At 44.5% G+C, this 19,502-nt stretch overlaps 1 protein-coding gene across 20 annotated transcripts in view; it reads left to right on the top strand.

Moving 5' to 3' along the window:
* Window positions 1-19,502, top strand: part of SORBS1 (sorbin and SH3 domain containing 1) — a 251,288-nt gene that overhangs the window by 206,112 nt on the left and 25,674 nt on the right. For 19 of the 20 annotated variants that reach the window (XM_073019200.1, XM_073019203.1, XM_073019193.1 and 16 more), the window contains 6 exons: window positions 535-620; window positions 4,200-4,367; window positions 9,192-9,238; window positions 13,993-14,107; window positions 14,261-14,386; window positions 16,386-16,580. In XM_073019200.1, coding sequence (XP_072875301.1) covers window positions 535-620; window positions 4,200-4,367; window positions 9,192-9,238; window positions 13,993-14,107; window positions 14,261-14,386; window positions 16,386-16,580 — 737 coding nt within the window. Of the gene's footprint in view, window positions 1-534; window positions 621-4,199; window positions 4,368-9,191; window positions 9,239-13,992; window positions 14,108-14,260; window positions 14,387-16,385; window positions 16,581-18,424; window positions 19,199-19,502 lie in introns of all 20 variants that reach the window. The other variant, XM_038009330.2, reaches the window with a different exon arrangement.

Here is a 19,502-nt window from a genome sequence, read left to right as displayed (position 1 = left end):
TGCTTGGCAATTAATCATGGCTCATAGTGGCTGCACTTCTTTAAAAACAAAGCCCCCATGTCATTTAGACTAACCACCAAACTGTGTTTCGAAAGAAAAATTGGCCGTTTAGCTCAACTGAGAAATGTGTTCATTTGAACTCCTGAACCCCTTGCTGTTTGTACCAATCCCCAACATATCCCATGGTTTTTCGAGAGGCAGCCTCTCTCAATGGCCCTATATGTGTGTGAGTGTGTGCCTTGTCCCTATAAGGTCCTGCACGCCTCTTTGTTAGGGATACTTTACAAAGAAAGTTCTCTCATTTTGCTCACCTTTTGCCTTCTGAGTAGTTTTCTTTGCATTAAAGTAGTTCACAAATCCAAAAAATGGGGCAGGGGGTGGAATTTGTTTTTCCTTCAGAATTCGACCATTGATCATTGATCAAGAATGACTTTAAAATTTTGATATTTGTAATAGATGAAAGGTGAACTATTTTCCCAAGCTGGTTTCCAGTGAAATCTTTGCCTGTTTTAACTCTACTTTGTTGTTTTAAAGATTCAGAATCGCCAAGACATTTTATACCAGCGGATTACTTGGAATCCACAGAAGAATTTATTCGAAGACGTCATGATGATAAAGAGGTAAATCCCATCTTTTAAATTTCTTAGCTTTTGCTTGGAAAAATGTATGAAGAAAATAAAGATTCTAGACATCTGTCAGAGAGGTGGCATGGTCTAGCAACTGGAGGCAAAAATTGAAGCTTTCACAAACGATTTTTTTTTATATGACATTGAGCCTATGTCATATAAAAAAATCACTTGTGAAAGCTTCAATTTTTGTCGACTTTTTTTTTTTTTGGTCGACTTTTCCAAAAAGTAGGACTGATTTCCCCACAGGCACTAGGTTATAAATGCCAAGTCCAGCCAGCACTGCTGCATGGGAGATACAGAAAGAGATTGTCCACTGCTGTACTCAATGCCCTGTAAGCTGGAAACCAGAGTTTGCTCTTTCATCCCCCCTCAACCCCACCCTTGATAATCCCTAAGGAAATCCGCCTGCATATTTCTCCAATACTGCCCACCCCTCTCTTGGCACAAAGCATTGTTCAAATTGAGAAGGATGCAATAGGAGAAAGAGGAAAATGAAAAATAGTAATGACCTTGATACATTTTATGAAACAATTTGAGGAAGTTGCCTATAACTCTGTTGCCTTCAATTCAGAAGCAGGCAGATACACCAAGAAATGCTGGAAAACCCCAGCCAAGAACTTCAAAATGTGGATATTTTCTTGTAGCTACTGAAATGCCTGTCCTGCCATGGGGTGACTGGCAGGGCCTGGGAAAGAGCCCCTTCTCTCGGGGATTTGGGAAGAGGTGGTTCTTTGTATCAGTCAAATGGACAAATCACAAGCTTCTGCTGGGATAAAGCATTGTGATGATACATGTTTTCTGGGCCTCACATCCCCAAGAAAAAGAGTCCTAGAGATTAAACAAGCTCCCGAGCCCATATTCCTGAAATGAATTAAGAGATGGAAAAATCACATTGACCTGGTAGGCGTGGGGGAGGGAGTGCATGTGTACACAACTTTGTCCCATTCACGTTCAAGTCTGAAGCCCTTTTTCTCTGTTGTTCTGCCTTGTTGAGTAGTTCCAGAGTTTAGGTGGGGTTTCCTGAAGGATTTAGGATAAGACTGACTTGGGGACAAGTGGGATGATGGTAATTATTGCCACCAGATGGTGAACAAAAGACAAAAATAAAAGCACCATGGCCAGGCGCGGTGGCTCATGCCTGTAATCCCAGCACTTTGGGAGGCCAAGGCAGGTGGATCACTTGGGCAGGAGTTTGAGACCATCCTGGCTAAAACGGTGAAACCCCATCTCCACTAAAAAAATACAAAAAAATTAGCCGGGCGTGGTGGCGGGCGCCTGTAATCCTAGCTACTCGGGAGGCTGAGGCAGGAGAATCACTTGAATCCAGGAGGTGCAGGTTGCAGTGAGCTGAGATCGCGCCACTGCGCACCAGCCCAGGCGACAGTGCGAGACTCCGTCTCAACAAAAAAAAAAAAAAAAGAAAGAAAGTTAAACCGCTGTACCTCTCCCCATCTCCAGGCACAATTGAAGTTTCAATAAGAAACTTGCACCTGTCCATGGAAAGAAACAAGAGAAAGCATCTGATGTACAGTTTTTATTGTAATAACTCACTAATGATGAGTATCCATCAGGCCATAGAGCAGATTCATTTCTATAGCTCTTTGTTAAATATTTCCTGCCACAAGATACAAGATTCCCATGTATGTAGGCCGGGGCTGCTATGATGAAGGAAGATGAAATTCCATGTTAGTAATATAAGCCCTAGTCTCTGACCTAGAAGGTTCTATGGGACAATTCTTGCCTACCACGTGGGAGATGTAGTTTATCTAGTGGCTTAGCAATGGATGTATTAGAAGTTACATAAGAAGGCGAGCAGTTGTCTCCTGAATAACACTGGCTCATAGATCCTTAAAAGTTTTGTGTCTTTACCCATGGTTTTTGGCTTATATGGTTAAACTACAGTGCTGAGGGACTTACTAAGGTCAGATTAAAGTACTGGATTGGGAGCTTTGCCCCATTTGTTGTCCACTTCCACTGATTATGTTTAACTCCAGCCAGAACACAAGGGGCCGTGAGTAAGAACTGTGGCAGTCTCAAGCATCACTCCATTCCCATGGCTACAGAAGCAGCTCACACTTCCCAGCTCATGGGATGTCAGTCAGGCCCTCCCCATTGCAAATGCTTTATCATTAACATGGATTTTCAGAAAATGAGAACATATCAGACCTGGCAGGAACATTAGTGGTCATGTAGCCAAGCCCCTGGTTTAGTCCAGGAAAGGACCACAGCAAAGTAGTAGCTTGCCCAGGGCTGCATAGTAAGTTAACCTATACCAATAGCAGAGCTAGAAACCAGGGCTCCAGTTGCCTGGACCGGCACTCTTTCTATAGCACTGGGCTTCTCAGAGGACTTTCTCATGTCTTTTCTCATTTATCTTTACAACTTACTTGAGTACTGAAAATCCCACAGCCATTTGATGAGTTGTCGCTTTGTTATTTGTAGTCTCTGGAGAAAACTCGGCCCACCCTCCTTTGGGGTTGCATGTCACATGAGGCATTTAATTGCCTGCTGGAAGAAGCCTACTGTTTTGCAATGCTAAGAATCAGTTCTAATTCTTGCTTTCCTACAAGGAAAGTTAATCCCAGGAAAGTAAGGTTGTCTAGTATCAGAAAACACATTAAAATTCTGTTCCATGGGGTCATTGTAATAGGCATTGAGGGCATTTGGTAAAAAGCAACATTGTTTGATTTTTCAAAGAAGCCTTTAAAAATAGAAATAGATGACTTTTTCCTTACTCTAAGAGAGAATATTTCTTCTAATCCCAGGTACCATTATTCTTAGTTTTTTTTTTTTATATTTATATTCTTTGTCATTCCCTTTAACTCAGCTTCATTTCACCCAGTGAAGAAATCATTCAGTAAGAAAGCAACTGATGCTCTCTGTCGGCCACATAATTAGCCTTTGGTGTATATCCTAAGGCCTTCTAAAAATTGTGCCTAGGGGAAGACTTGGCTGTCTAGAAGGGGCTTCATCTTTTCTGAAATGGGCTGCTCCACTCTGTCAAGAGCATATTAGAGTAATAGATACAGGAATCACAAAAATGACCTGGTGCCATAGACTTCACTAGCAAAAGCCTGTAGCAAGTTTAATAGGCCTGAGATGGGCAGCAGGAATTGGCCAGCCCTGGTCCTGCCAGGGGAATATGCTGTGGGAATATATCCTTGCCTAAAAACATGGTAGAGATGGCACTTCCAGCCTCCCGCTGCCAGCCCAGCATGGTTGGGAATGCCCTGGATGGGAATGCCCCTGGCTCACCTGGCCTTTTGCTGCCAGGAGCAGGAGGCTTTGGACTGCGCCGGGGGTAGGTAGTTTGCCGGACAGTGTAATCATGTGGAATCATCCTTCCCCTATCCCGGCTTTCCCAGTGAAGTGCTGCCTCCTTTCTACAGTGCTCGGAGGGTGGTTACGATGGGAGTGTAGTAGTTGTGGCTCTAAGGCCCTTCTGACAGCTGACCCTTAAAGCTTCTGCCCCGTTCACCCAGCACCTCCTTCCCTAATTACTTTTGTTGGCAGTTTTCTAATATGCTGGAACAGATGATTCACTGCCCATTTTATGCAATTTTATGGCAGAAACTTTTAGCGGACCAGAGACGACTTAAGCGCGAGCAAGAAGAGGCTGATATTGCAGCTCGACGCCACACAGGCGTCATTCCGACGCACCATCAGTTTATCACTAATGAGCGCTTTGGGGACCTCCTCAATATAGACGATACCGCCAAAAGGAAATCTGGGTCAGAGGTCTGTTTTGGTCACCTCAATCTGCTGCTTGACCCAAAGCAATATTTGCCTATTTGCCTCCCCTCAGCATTGCCCTCTGTAGGCCAATTTAGGTCTCCAAACAGCATTTGTCATCCTGGCCTCCCTTAGGCTTGCTTTGGCTTCTTGTGGCTGGTAAATAGACATGACCTCATTATGTCCTGTGCTCTGTATGTTCAAGCATGCCTGGCTGGGGGACCGGGGTCTGCTGGCACATGCCCCTGTTGCATGCCTTAGAGCATTGGCTGCCTTCGTGAGTCCAGCCCTCCACATGCTGCATTTTATCATGCTACTGTGTTGCCTGTGCGTTCTGCTTAGAAACCTGATACCTGAGTCCATATGCATTGGTAGCTATGGTGTGGACAGTTACACAATTCTTCTTTGAAGAGATGGTTAATGAAACTTTACAAAGTTAGCTTAACAATACTTTGTACCATTTACAAAGGCCTCCAAATTTAGTGCCATTAATTTTGAAATAGAGAACAATGCTGCTGCTCACATGTGGGTGGATGAACTGTGTGAAGCGTTCAGTAGTGCTGCAGTAGTGCGCCTCACTGAAGAATTTTGAAGCCCAAAGACTTTCGCAGTTAGGATAAACCCACAGAGGGTAAGAGAGTTCTCCAAGGGACATTTCATTTGTTCTTTTAGTTTTGACATTTGCAAGCCTAGGTTATGAAAGCTTAATATTGTAAAAGGAAAGAGAAGAACAAACTTTGAAGTGATTTTTATCCAGATCGTGGCCTCCTACACTAAGGTCAACATGTTGAAATTCTCATGCTAGCCAAATGCTGGATCTTACGTAAGAGTTTATGCTTTACCATGTAACCCTTAAGTAGCCCCACTGAAGATGATCTCTTTTAGGGAAAATGGGCGTATCTGGGATTTGGGGTGGTAGCTAGGGAAATGGGGGAATAACACCCAAAGTATGTGCTGTTTTATATCCTTTCAATACAGTAGCTTAATATTTATGTTTATTTATTTTTTTTTTAATTTTTATTTTTCTCTCTAGAAGCATCATTGCCTATTCATCTTTTTTTTTTTTTTTTTTAGAAATATGACAGGGCATAGTGGCCTACACCTGTAATCCCAGTACTTTGGGAAGTCAGGGTGGGAGAATTGCTTGAGCCCAGGAGTTCGAGACCAGCTTGGGCAACATAGTGAGACCTCCATCTCTAATTAATTAAGTAGATAGATAGATTGGTAGATAGCCAGATGTGATGGCACATGTCTGTAGTCCAAACTACTGGGGAGGCTGAGGCAAGAGGGTTGCTTGAGCCTGGGAGGTCAAGGCAGTGAGTCATGGTCCTGCCACTGCACTCCAGCCTGAGCAAGAGAGCAAGACTCTGTCTCCAAAAAAAAAAAAAAAAAAACGTGTCTGGGAAGAAGAGATAGTGAAAAGAGGGAACCAAATTAAAAGAAAGAAGGCTAGCTGGGTTTAGTGGCTCAAGTCTATAGTCCCAGCACTATAAGAAGCTGAGCCAGGGGGATCACTCACGGCCAGGAGTTTGAAACTAGCCTACACATCATAGGGAGACCTCATCTTTACAATTAAAAATATGTGTGTATATATATAATATACATATTATAATATATATAATATTATATTTTATGTATATATAAAATATATAGAAAAATTAGCCAGGCTTGGTGGTACATGCCTATAGTCACAGCCACTTGGGAGGCTGAGGTGGGAGAATCACTTGACCCCAAAAGTTCAAGACTGCAGTGAGCTATGAACACATCCCTCCAACCTGGGTGGCAGAGTAAGATCCTGTCTCAAATTAAAAGAAATTTGAGCCTGTCTCAAATTAAAAGAAAAAGGAAAGCTGGGGAAGAGAAGGAGACTCTAAAGTGATGGAGAAAAAGAAAATCTATCAAGGAAGAAGCAAAAGTTAGCGAGTGTTAATTGCAAGGGAAAGATAGCCCTTGAGCCCTCAACGTTCCAGCTCCTCCTCAAAATGACCCTTCTCAGAAGGCTCTGAGCATGGTTTGTCCTCACCGACAGTCCTGCCTGCTTGTAGGTAGAAGAAGATGGGAACAGGTAAAGGCGCTAGGGCTGTACACTTACACATGTACTTGATACATGCAAACAGAAATGCACAATGGGTGGAATAACCGTGGACAGAGGCAGGCAAACTCTGCTTAGTGAGCCTGCCTCCCTTCTAGAGCAAACTCTGACAAGTGCGTTAGCATCCCTCGGAGGGCTTGGTAAAATACAAACCCTGGATCCTATCTGCACAGTTTCTGATTCTGCGGTGGGGCCTGAAAATTTACATTTTTTAACAGTTTCCCAGGTGATATTGGTGATACCAGTTTAGAGACCACATTTTGAGAATTACTGCCCTAGAAGTTGACTGATGGACTTGAAAAAGTAGAGACCAACACATCCCAGGTGCACCACACTGTGTCAAGGCACTTCAGTCCCATTCAGTAGGACTGGGGTGCCCACTGGTTCTGTGTAAGACCCTATGGGAGGCAGAAAGAACTCTGTCTGTGTGCCCTTGGGGAGCTGATAGTGGAAGAGTCTCCCTCTTACACAGTTACCTCTGTCCTATAGTAAGTGATACAATGCTATGAAAGCCAGAGGAGGGAAAGATGGATTCAGTCTTGGAGCTACAGGGAGATAAAGAGGGAGAGGATGCTGCTTTGTATAACCACCGATGACTCACATACACGTCTCAAGAGTTCAATGGAATCAGTGAATTTTAACAGGCCTTCAGTGAAAAAAATCTCACCACACCCCATTATTAACCTAAGTCCACTTACAAATTAATCATAAACTACAAACCTATATAATTTTATTGACTTAATTGATAGGAGATACTGTTTTGACAGAACTCAGTTACCAGAGTGTGAATGTGGTGCTGCTTTGGTATACATTTTTTAAAGTTCACACAGCTCTACAGCTGGGTGACATGAGGTAACCTACTTCCTTGTGTTTTTCTATTGGAATCACTGTAAAATTCTTATCCTTATAATTTTGGTCATTTAGTTTCCTCTTGTAAACTTGTCATTTATCATTAACCCCACATCCGTTCTTTTCTTGTTCACCTGCAACTGTGAAATTATGCCCTTTGGTTACAGACACAAACACAGGTATTGAAATTGTGTGGCTTTAACTTGATTATAAGGTGATCATTCACTTGGCACCAGTATGTATGGTATAGATAGGTAGATAGATGAAAACATCAATGTGAAAATGCAAACTTTAAAAATACCTGCGGAAGGCTAGGCACAGTGGCTCACACCTGTAATCCCAGCACTTTGGGAGGCCAAGGCAGGAGGACTGCTTGAACCCAGGAATCTGAGACCAGCTTGGGCAACATCGTGGACCCTATCTGGACAAAAATTACCCAGGCTTGGTGGTGCGTGCCTATAGTCCAGGCTACTCAGGAGGCTGAGGTGGTAGGATCATCTGAGCCTGGGGAGTCAAGACTGCAGTGAGCCATGATTGTGCCACTGCACTCCAGCCTGGGCAACATGGCAAGACGCTGTCTCAAAAAAAAGAAAGAAATTCCACAGCCAGGCGTAGTGGCTCACGCTTGTAATCCCAGTACTTTGGGAGGCCAAAGTGGGCAGATCACTTGAGGCCAGGAGTTAGAGACCTCCCTGGCCAACATGGCGAAACCCAGTCTCTACTGAGAAATACAAGTTAGCCAGACATGGTGGCACATGCTTGTAGTCCCAGCTACTCAGGAGGCTGAGGCAGAAGAATTGCTTGAACCTGGGAGGCAGAGGTTGCAGTGAGCTGAGACCGTGCCACTGTACTCCAGCCTGGGAGACAGAGCAAGACCCTGTCTCAAAAAGAAAAGAAAAAAGAAACTTCAGAAAGAGGAGGGGATAGGAGGGGGTTCAGTTGAGGTGTAGCAAATAGATTTGACTGGAACAGGAACAGTGTAGTAGAGATAAAGGCAATTCGGTAAGAGTAGGGAGAAACTACCCAGAGGCCTTCACCTATGGCAGGAATTGAGATTTGAACTGAGGGAAAGTTGAGAGCAGCAGCCAACTTCAAAGCAAGGAAGAGATGTGAGGAAGAATGTTAGGAATGTTATTTGTGCTCCCGGGTGACAGATTAGAGTGAAGAGAATGTGAAATCAAAGGAAGCTTTGTGTCAGTGGAAACTAGGCATCAGCTTTGAGCAACAGGGTTGCGGAGGGATGGAAGTGTGGAGGGAGGTCCCTCCTGAGTTAATGACACACTTGATCAGGAAGTGGAGAAGGGGCGGAGGCTGACTCAGACCTGGGCATCTGGGAAGAGAGGACTACCCAACAGGATTGGAAGTCTTAGCAGGAGTCATTTGAGCTCAGGGACCACTTTATCTGACTTTTTGGATGATGTCACAGACCGTAAGAAATATATGGAGTTGGAGATGATGCGAGAAGTGAGTCGGCGTTTCATCTACTTGCATATCATAATTTAAGCAAATAGATGTCCCTAAGGAATAAGACAGTAGATAAGGAACATCTTAGGACTTCTGGCTGACTTTGTCTTTTGTTTGTTTGTTTTTTTTAATAGCCATGGTCTGTATGTTTTGAGGAACTAGTACCTCAGCTTTGGGACCTTTCTAACCATCTCTTCCCCAGATCTGGTTGTTTTTAGGGGGTTCTCATGCATGACATACATAGTTAACTAAACATTTATCTAGTATTCTACTAAGGTCAGACAAATGCAATTTTGCCCAGATTTCTACACTAGAACAAACTGGCTAGAGTGAATTTCTCTGCTTTGCTTTCTAGAAATTTGTGAAAATGTGTCCTTGTTGTACCTGAATCCTGATTTTAACTTGTCATTGTTTCTTATGTTCAGATGAGACCTGCCAGAGCCAAATTTGACTTTAAAGCTCAGACACTAAAGTAAGTGCCACCAGTTATATTTATTTATCTTTTTAGCTGCCTCTTTGAAACACAACAGTTTGTTTGTAGAGAAGAGTTGGAGAAATAACAATTATAAAAATTGTTGTTTTAAAAAAAAGAACAAAACAGTAGTTCATAGAGTTTGCTATGTGCCAAACACTATTCAGAGTACTTTGCATATGTTAACTCATTATGGAGTGGGTGCTGTGATGATCCCCACTGTTCAAATGAAAAGACCAAGGGACTATAAGGTTAAGGAACCTGCTCAAGCTGGTGTGAGAGAGTTGGAATTCAAACCTAAGCAGAGGTTGGGCTCTTATACCCTGTCCCACCCTGCCTCCTCCTATGTAGGGGCTCTATTTGCTTAAGTGGTGGCTTGATCTGACCCATCTTTTCTGTGGAAGGATCTAGACCAGTCTCTAGGGAGATAACTTTACCCATTTTGCTACAACATCCCAAGAGATAAAAGGCTTGCATGAACCCACAGGAGACTAGCGTTTCTCTAAGTGTGTTCCTCAGAGTGCTAGCCCTATAAGATTTTTCTCAAAAAGGGAGTTCTGTTGTAGAATGAGTTGGGAAACACTGCATGGTATATCTATACCTCCCACCCACTTTGAAGAAATACTTTGTTGATGGCATGTTAATAGCTCCAGAAGTCTTTCAAGAAAGGAACCTGAAACACGATTTGGGAAATGCTACCAAAGACTGGGTTCCATAAGGAAACAGCTGGCTTTTTATCTAATTATGGATTTAAATAGTCCATGAGTTCTCATTGGCAGCTAAAAGTACAATGGACAGTGGCCACCCCATTGTCCTGCAGATGGACGGTCATGCATCTGGTGATCAGAGGGAGAGCTCCCTGTCCTTAGATGCTGGGAAATGCTATGTGGAGCTAACCAACCATGGTTCTGATCTCCTCTATCCCACAAAATGAGTGACCAGGCCACAGTGTCTAGAACCTAGGCACAAATCTGGTATAGTTGGGTTTGTGTGTATTACTCCAGTCCTTTAGTTGGTCAGCTAAAGGAGGTGGCTGTGTACTATACTGCAAAGATTGTGGGCTTTAGAGTCAGGAAGTCCTGTGTTCAAATCCTGACTATGCCACTTACTATCTCTGTGAGTGTAGTCAAGTTATCAACTTCTCCCCCACTCAATTTTCTTTATCTGCAAGATACGGGTAAAAATGCCTCTCTTTCAGGGAAGCTGGGGTAATACCTGTAAAACATTTTGCGTAGTGTACCAAAATTTAGTGCTCAAAATATGTTATCCTCTTACCCCCCTTTTTTTAAACCAGACAAGATAACAGAGATATATAAATTAATTTGCAATTTAATTAATACACTTTTTCTTTGAATTGAGAAAGGTCTATGTAAGATTTATTAAATGGTATAGTGATGATAATAGTACATTTTCCCAGATTTCATAAAGAGTCTTAAAACAACTTTTTTTTAGAGCAACCCCGTCAAATAGAACAGGTGAGAAAGCTTAGATCCACAGAAATTGTCACCTTTTATCAACATTGCTAATGCCGGAGAGAGGTTTCCTTCCTTCTGATTCTGTGTTTTCATCACGACATGCTGCCTCCAAAAAAATGTCCACAAAATTTAGTGAAAAAAGTAAATTCTAGCTCCATGGTCTTTTAAGCCCTTCAGTCACTTGGTTTTACATTTCCCCACAGTCAGTTACTCAAAAAAGCATGCTGCCGGGGCCAGGCGTAGTGGCTCATGCCTGTAATCCCAGCACTTTGGGAGGCCAAGGCTGGCAGATCACTTGAGGTCAGGAATTCAAGACCAGCCTGACCAACATGACGAAACCTTGTCTCTACCAAAAAATACAAAAATTAGTTGGGCGTGGTGGCAAGTACCTGTAATTCCAGCTACTCAAGAGTCTAAGGCGTGAGAATTGCTTGAACCCAGGAGGTGGAGGTTGGAGTAAGCTAAGATCACACCACTGCATTCCAGCCTGGGGAACAGAGTAAGACTCCATCTAAAAAATAATAAAAAAATTTAAAAAATGGAAGCATGTTATGGAATACTTGGTTCAACAAAGTTAAACAAGTTTCTTTCCCCTGGGTCTTCTCAGAGCCTCTGCTGTGCTGATGTACACCGTGATGCTCCAAAAAAGATCTAAAGCGAATCATATTTCTCAAACCCTCTTACCAGCAGACCTGGACGCGTGGTTCTTTGGGAGCTAGGGGTATAGTCCACAGTAGTGGCAGAATAGGGCCCCAGGTTTCCCATGGTAGACTTCCATCAGCCACAACTACTGACCCCTCAGTTCCTCTCTCACACACAAGTGTATCCTTTGCTTAACAGTAGGACCATTACGCTCCCACCCCCCTCCACAGCTGCGAGATACTTAGTATAGTAGAGTCAGGAGCCTGCAGGTCTCCACAGCAGTGAATATGCTGAGGGTCTTGCTCATCTATATGCCTGTGGTTGGGGGTGAAGGGAGAGGGAATTCATAATGCCCCCCAAAGAGGGCTGTGGCAAAAATGCAGCCTGAGACATTCCTTCTCACAGAGACAAATGCCCACATCCCCTTTACAGACCTCTTGAGGGTTAGAATCCTGTCTGCTAATGTGAGACCCACAAAGGCTGCCTTGTGCTTTTATTCAGCACAGAACTGACTTTCTATAGTTTTCCAGATGTGCCCTCATTGTTCGGCCAGCACCCTTCACATACCGTGGGACTTCCTGGCATCCTGCAAAATGAGCACACCCCTTCCAAGTTACAATTGGAGACCTTTCCATCCTATCGGTTTGACACAAATGAAAAAGATCTAGTTCATTTTTTTTTAATTCAAGAAAATGTTACAATTTTAAAATTATTTAATTCAAGAAAAAGTTGTAAGGGCCAGGCGCGGTAGCTCACGCCTGTAATCCCAGCACTTTGGGAGGCCGAGGCGGGCGGATCACCTCGGGTTGGGAGTTCGAGACCAGCCTGACCAACTTGGAAAAACCCCGTCTCTACTAAAAATACAAAATTAACTGGGCCTGGTGGCCCATGTCTGTAATCCCAGCTACTGGGGAGGCTGAGGCAGGAGAATAGCTTGAACCCGGGAGGCGGAGGTTGCGGTGAGCCGAGATCATGCCATTGCACTCTAGCCTGGGCAACAAGAGCAAAACTCTTGTCTCAAAAAAAAAAAAAAAAAAAGTTCTAATTTTTATCCTTAAGTTTTCATTTTGTTTAAAATTTGCCTTTGTCTAATTTTTTTTTAAAAAGAGTCCTGGTTAAAAATTAACATAATCTGGGCCAGGCACGGTGGCTCATGCCTGTAATCCCAGCACTTTGGGAGGTCAAGGCAAGTGGATCATGAGGTCAGGAGTTCAAGACCAGCCTGATCAACATGGTGAAACCCCATCTCTACAAAAAAAAAAATTAGTCGGGCATGGTGGTATGTGCCTGTAGTCCCAGCTGCTCGGGAAGCTAAGGCAGGAGAATTGCTTGAACCTGGGAGGTGGAGGTTGCAGTGAGCTGAGATTGCACCACTGCACTCCAACCTGGTGACAGAGTGAGACACTGTCTCAAAAAAATAAATAAATAATAATAATAATATCATCGTTATTAAGGCAAACAAAAGAATGGATATGGAAAAGTTGCAAAGGGGCACAAAGAGCATTTGAAGGAAAATCTACTTTTCTTTCCAACATCACTTTTCCATGTTAAAAAGCAAAGGAATTAGGCCGGGCGTGGTGACTACATGCCTGTAATCTCAGCATTTTGGGGGAGACTGAGGCAGGAGGATCACTTGAGCCCAGGAGTTCAAGACCAGCCTGGGCGGCATGGCAAAACCCCATCTCTACGAAAATATATATGTAACAATTGGCGAGGCATGGTGGTGCATGCCTGTAGTCCCAGCTACTCAGGAGGCTGAAGTAGGAGGATCACTTGCGCCCAGGAGGTTGAGGCTGCAATGAGCCGTGATCATGCCACTTGCACTCCAGCCTGGGCAGCAGAATGAGACCTTGTCTCATGAAAAAAAGTAATGGAATTAACATTTATTGAGTGTTACCTACCTGTACAACAGGCACTATCCTAGCTGTTTATTTTTAGTGTGTTGAAGCATTCTCCAGCAACTCTGAGTTAGCTCCAAGTTCAGCTAAAGAAACAGTGTCTCAGATTAAGTATTGTGTCCATGGTCCCAGAGCTACTAAATTTCAGAACTGGGTTTTGGACCAGATCTGCCTAACTTCAGAACCTTTCTACTGCATGATGATACAAAGATGGATGGTAAAATGGATGGGTGGACAAATGGTGAAATTGATGGAATGATAGAAGGATGTCAATATATCACAAATAATTTGAGAGCAATTTAAAGCAACGAAGGCATGTCCTGCTAGGGCGTAGAAGAGGATAGTGAAGGTATCCAGAAGGAGACGTTTTTCTTTGTTTAACAAACATCAGTTAAGGCAGCTGAGTGCATTGCTGTGTGTTGCATAAATATTCTGAGCATAAGACAGCATTCACAAAAAATGCATTTGGAAAACCACAACAAATTAATAAGGCCTCTGAGCACTTTCAAGGGCTAGTCAATTTGAATGTTAACATCCATCCTGCAAAAGACTGGAAAAATGCCAAATGTGATGTAATTTCCTGAATAGTGGGGTTCTTACTTCCAAATATGGAGTCCCCTCTCTGGAATTTGTACCCTTTGACCCCATTTAAAAGTCTTCTTTTGCTACAAAACTGAAGTATCTTAATCTTACATATATTGAAACATCTGCTAAAATGCCGTTGACCCTCTGTCGACAGGGAGCTTCCTCTGCAGAAGGGAGATATTGTTTACATTTATAAGCAAATTGATCAGAACTGGTATGAAGGAGAACACCACGGCCGGGTGGGAATCTTCCCACGCACCTATATTGAGGTACCGCAGCCCCTTTTCTTTCTAAGGAAAAGCCTGACCGTGCCCAAAGCACCATTTATTTACTAAATGCTTATGTTTTGTTTCCTCCTTTTCCTCTTGTTTCCCTGCTTTCTTCTCTTCCCTTGTTCTCTTTTACCTGTTTCCCTTTCTCAGCTTCTTCCTCCTGCTGAGAAGGCTCAGCCCAAAAAGTTGACACCAGTGCAGGTTTTGGAATATGGAGAAGCTATTGCTAAGTTTAACTTTAATGGTGATACACAAGTAGAAATGTCCTTCAGAAAGGTAAGCTGCCCTTCTCATGCCTTGCTTTGGGGCTCTCTTGGATGGTGCAGCTATGTGGGGAAGTGTGGTGTTGCTATCACATCCCAGTCTGGGGGTGCTGTCTGTACCCTTAAGAGAAGTATGCCGATCAATAATTGCATTAAGGGCTGGGCACGGTAGCTCACACCTGTAATCCCAGCACTTTGGGAGGCCGAGGTGGTTAGATCACTTGAGGTCAGTTTGAGACTAGCCTGGCCAACATGGTGAAGCCCCGTCTCTACTAAAAATACAAAAATTAGCTGGGCATGGTAGTGGGTTCCTGTAATCCCAGCTACTCAGGAGGCTGAGGCAGGAGAATCATTTGAACCTGGGAGACAGAGGTTGCGGTGAGCTGAGATCACTCCACTGCACTCCAACCTGGGCAGTAGGGTGAGACTCTATCTCAAAAAAAAAAAAAAAAAAAAAAAAAGAATTGCATTAAGGCCTATAATCCCAGCACTTTGGGAAACCAAGACAGGAGGCTCACTTAAGGCCAGGGGTTCAAGACCAGCCTGAGCAACATAGCAAGACCCCGTCTCTATTGAAGAAAAAAAATAAAAGAATTGCATTAAGGGCAATTGGAGAATTTTCTGAGGTAAGGTATTTTTAAAATAAACCCTAGGCTAATGTCAGGGTTTAACTGTATTGAGCTCACTGATTAAAGATAGTATTTCTGGAGTCTTAGACATCTTTTATAAGCTGTTTTCAACCAACACTTACCAACTAATGATATGATAATGCACTGTGTTGGGGACTGGGTTTTACAATATATTGGTGTGACCTAGTGGAAGAAACAGGTGCATTGATACCAGGAGAAGTTTGAAAAGCTTTGAACCCAAAAGGCACAAACCAGCTGTGCAGAATGTGGGAGTTAAATACTTTTTCCAAGCGACCATTTTCTTATAGAAAAAAATGAAGATAGATGGCTCTCCCCTAGGTGGTTGTAAGAAACTTAGGTGAAACAGCTTATGTGAAGCCCCCAGCATGACACATAGTATCTGGTTTGTGCTTAGTAAACAGGAGATGCCAGTATCATTATCATCACCATCATGCTTATTCAGACACAATTACACTGTGCAGAGAAGTTCTTCTTTCCAGAATCCAAACACTCTACATGGCAAAATTCTCTGGCTTGCTAAAGTTACTAAGTTACTGATTTTATTGAGGATTGAGGGAAGTGAGCGCATGGGTTAGAAAAAGATGAGCCATCTTATATAACACTGGAAGCAACCCAATTTGCCCTACAGCAGGGGATCAGTAATTAAATCATTATATGTGTGTGCAACAGAATACCCTGCAGTCATCCATTAAGCTGTGCAATGCCATTAAAAATCTAGAATTCTATTTTTTGATAAAGAAGGAGGTTTACTATGTACTATTAAGTATTTTTTAAAAAGCAAGTTGGAAAAGTATGGAAATACAGTTCATACTCAATTTTTATAAGAAAAAATATGTGAGGTTTAATTCACATGCGTAGCAGTGAATCTGGAAAGTCTATATGCCAAATATTAATAGTGTTTATCCCCAAATGACTATGTGATGGGTGATGATTGTCTTCTGCTTTATGTTTGTGTTCTGATTTTTCTATAATGATACATTGTAAGTATTTATAATGCTACAAAAGAAAGAAAAAGAGAAACCCCCCAAAATCTTTGCCTTAGAGATGAAGATTGGATATCTGTTTCACATTAAATGAGTCAAAAACACTACATTTGTTCCCTGGCTTAGGGGCACAAATCTGATGTTCTCCTTTACTAAAATACTTATGAAGAACCAAGGTAAACTTCCCAGCATCAAGGTAGCTCCTCTGCCATTAGCATCCTCATCCCAGTGGTGGTAATTCCCTCCAGGTTCAGCAGGGAATGTTTTTCCTGAGCTAAGAATGTGGTAAACAATGCAGGACATTGAAGCATGCAGGCAGAGGCCCCAGGCATGCAGAGGCATGCTAGGACAAGGACCCTCTCTTTGCTGTGTCTTCCAGGGTGAGAGGATAACACTGCTCCGGCAGGTAGATGAGAACTGGTACGAAGGGAGGATCCCGGGGACATCCCGACAAGGCATCTTCCCCATCACCTACGTGGATGTGATCAAGCGGCCACTGGTGAAAAACCCTGTGGATTACATGGACCTGCCTTTCTCCGCCTCCCCAAGTCGCAGTGCCACTGCAAGCCCTCAGGTATCTAAGCTTCTCATCACTGGTTTTCATACTCAGCATGTGAGTTTTCTTAGTCAACAGTGCTGTTGGCACACAGCCTCTCTGGGGAGATTTTTGAGCCCTGCAATTAAAAACTGTCTGCAGGAGGCCGGGTGTGGTGGCTCACGCCTGTAATCCCAGCACTTTGGGAGGCTGAGGTGGGTGAATCACCTGAAGTCAGGAGTTCGAGATCAGCCTGGCCAACATGGTGAAACCCTGTTTCTACTAAAAATTCAAAAATCAAAAAAAGATGGCGGGCGCCTGTAGTCCCAGCTACTCGGGAGGCTGAAGCAGGAGAATTGCTTGAACACGGAAGGCGGAGGTTGCAATGAGCTGAGATCACGCCACTGCACTCCAGCCTGGGTGACAGAGCGAGACTCTGTCTCAAAAAAAAAAAAACAAAAATCAAAAACTGCAGGAAAGCAGACTGTACACTGGACTTTGTCTTCATGCATACAAATGGCCTTTTCCAGTGCTTGGTTGAAGATATATTATCTCAGGGGAAAAGAAAGAGTCAGATAATTGCTCGGGGAATAAAGTGACTAGGGAAAGAGAAACAAGAGCCTTTATCAATTGGTCCCTCCTGGGTGAAGCTGTTGGTGTGGGGACCACCACTGTGTCATAAATCCCATGGTCCAAATGTGGTCCTCAGTCATCTTGGCCAAAGTTGGCCTGCAGAAGACAAAGGCTGAAAGAGAGACTTACACTTTCTTCTCGTCAGCCACGTAGACCAGGTCCAAAGTATTCTTTGCATTCCCTGGAACCAGGTGACTGGAACAAGTAACTCACAGCTTCTCAGTCTCAGTGGGCTGAAAGGATGTAGGTTTATAGGCATGGTAAGATGTTGGCTCTCCCAAACATTAATTATGAATAAACTTGTTTAGAAATATAAACTATTCCAAACTGATCCCCACTTTCCCAAAGCCAAGAAAATGTCAGAACCTTGAGTTCAGGGTGATACAGTGGGGGTGACATCCTGTGAGAAAGTCCAGCCAAACCACCATGTATGTTGTAAGGAGGTTGGCAGAGGAACAAGAGTAGGACCTGGGGGCCCAGGTTGACCCTGAGACGATGCCTCTTGTCTGGTCCTCTAATTGTTTCCTCCTCTGACACCTGCTCATCACTGACCCCAGTAGAGGGTTCTTGGCAGAAAGCATTAAACAGGCTAACCCAGGGCTTCCTGCACAGTGACAGCCGCATCCTGTTGTCTTATAGGACAGGGTGTGTGACTGGGGCGGGACATTCTGCTTTGTAAGGATGCAGAGAACTTGGCTACATTTTTCACTTGACTGTAGCCAAGAGTGATTGTAAAACAAAACTAGTACACTACTCATACTCCTCTCTGGAAGACTCTGCTGAGCTCCCAGAGAAAATAAAACCTCAGGGAAGGGCCATGGCAGTGCAGGGCCACCTTTCCCCATGGTTCCGGGTCAGGGATCTGGATGCACAGGGGCTGGGGGGCTGGGATAGGGAGCTTCCAGTGGGTCCCTTTGAAAATCCAATTCTGCAAAGCAGGCCGGCCTCATCCATCACTACTCTGACAGGAACCTCTCTCCATCTCCACACCTGTGGCTGCTTCCTCCACCCACTGCCTGCACACATCAGGCTCACGTTTGCACATGCGCACACGCACACTCACCCATCCTGGTTTCTCCCCAGACGTAACCAAGGATTTCCTTTTTGGACACCAGAGTGTCCTTGCTCATCCTCTCCATTTCATTCCTCTTTATATACCCCTTGTGATTATTTTCCTCCTTTTTCCTTTATGCTGACACTTGTACCTTTTGCTTCTTTCTTTTGTTTTCCTCTCTCTTCTTCTTTTTAAGTTTTCCAGTCACAGCAAGCTCATCACGCCAGCACCCTCATCTCTGCCCCACTCCCGCCGAGCCCTGTCCCCCGAGATGCACGCCGTCACCTCTGAGTGGATCTCGCTGACTGTGGGGGTCCCAGGCAGGCGTTCTCTGGCCCTGACCCCACCCTTGCCTCCTCTGCCAGAGGCTTCTGTCTATAACACTGACCACCTCGCCTTGTCACCAAGGGCCAGTCCCTCCCTGTCTCTCAGCCTCCCCCATTTGAGTTGGTCAGATCGTCCCACCCCACGGTCAGTAGCTTCTCCACTGGCCCTACCTTCCCCACACAAAACCTACGCCCTAGCACCTGCTTCCCAGGCCTCCCTTCACATGAATGGAGACAGTGGTGTCCACACGCCATCTTCAGGCATCCACCAAGATAGCTTCTCGCAGCTGCCACTGGGGAGCTCTGATAGTGTCATCTCCCAGCTTAGTGATGCCTTTAGCAGCCAGAGCAAGAGGCAGCCATGGCGCGAAGAGAGTGGACAATATGAGAGGAAAGCAGAGAGGGAGGCAGGCCAGAGAGGCCCTGGCGGACCCGAGATCTCTAAGAAGAGCTGCTTGAAGCCTTCAGACGTGGTCAGGTGCCTGAGTACTGAACACAGACTCTCAGATCTCAACACCCCTGAGGAGAGCCGGCCCGGCAAGCCCCTGGGTAGCGCTTTTCCAGGAAGTGAGGCTGAGCAGACAGAGCGGCATAGAGGTGGCGAGCAGGCGGGGAGGAAAGCTGCTCGGAGAGGTGGGAGCCAGGTAGGACTGCAGCATGCCGCGTGTGCACTTGGCGTCTCACTTGGCAGGGTGGGCTGCACGTCTCGTCCCGGTCCATCTACGGAGGCCAAGTGAATGCTGGTGAGACCATTTGCTTGCCTCGGGAGTAAAGAGATGGCCCCGGAGGGAATGGGGGGACATGAATTCAGGTGCCAGGGCTGGATACAGTTGGAGGGAAAGGACAGGCTATATCTGACCACTTGAGGTCATTCAGAAGTTATCTCTACTTTGAATGCCTCCTGGCCTGCTGCAAGGGCCTCTGAGAAGGCAGACCTTCCTCACGTCC

This window comes from Chlorocebus sabaeus, chromosome 9, assembly GCF_047675955.1.
Source record: "Chlorocebus sabaeus isolate Y175 chromosome 9, mChlSab1.0.hap1, whole genome shotgun sequence".
Classification (NCBI taxonomy): Eukaryota; Metazoa; Chordata; class Mammalia; order Primates; family Cercopithecidae; genus Chlorocebus; species Chlorocebus sabaeus.
The sequence above is the reverse complement of the archived record's forward strand: the minus strand, read 5'-3'. Positions and strand labels throughout refer to the sequence as shown.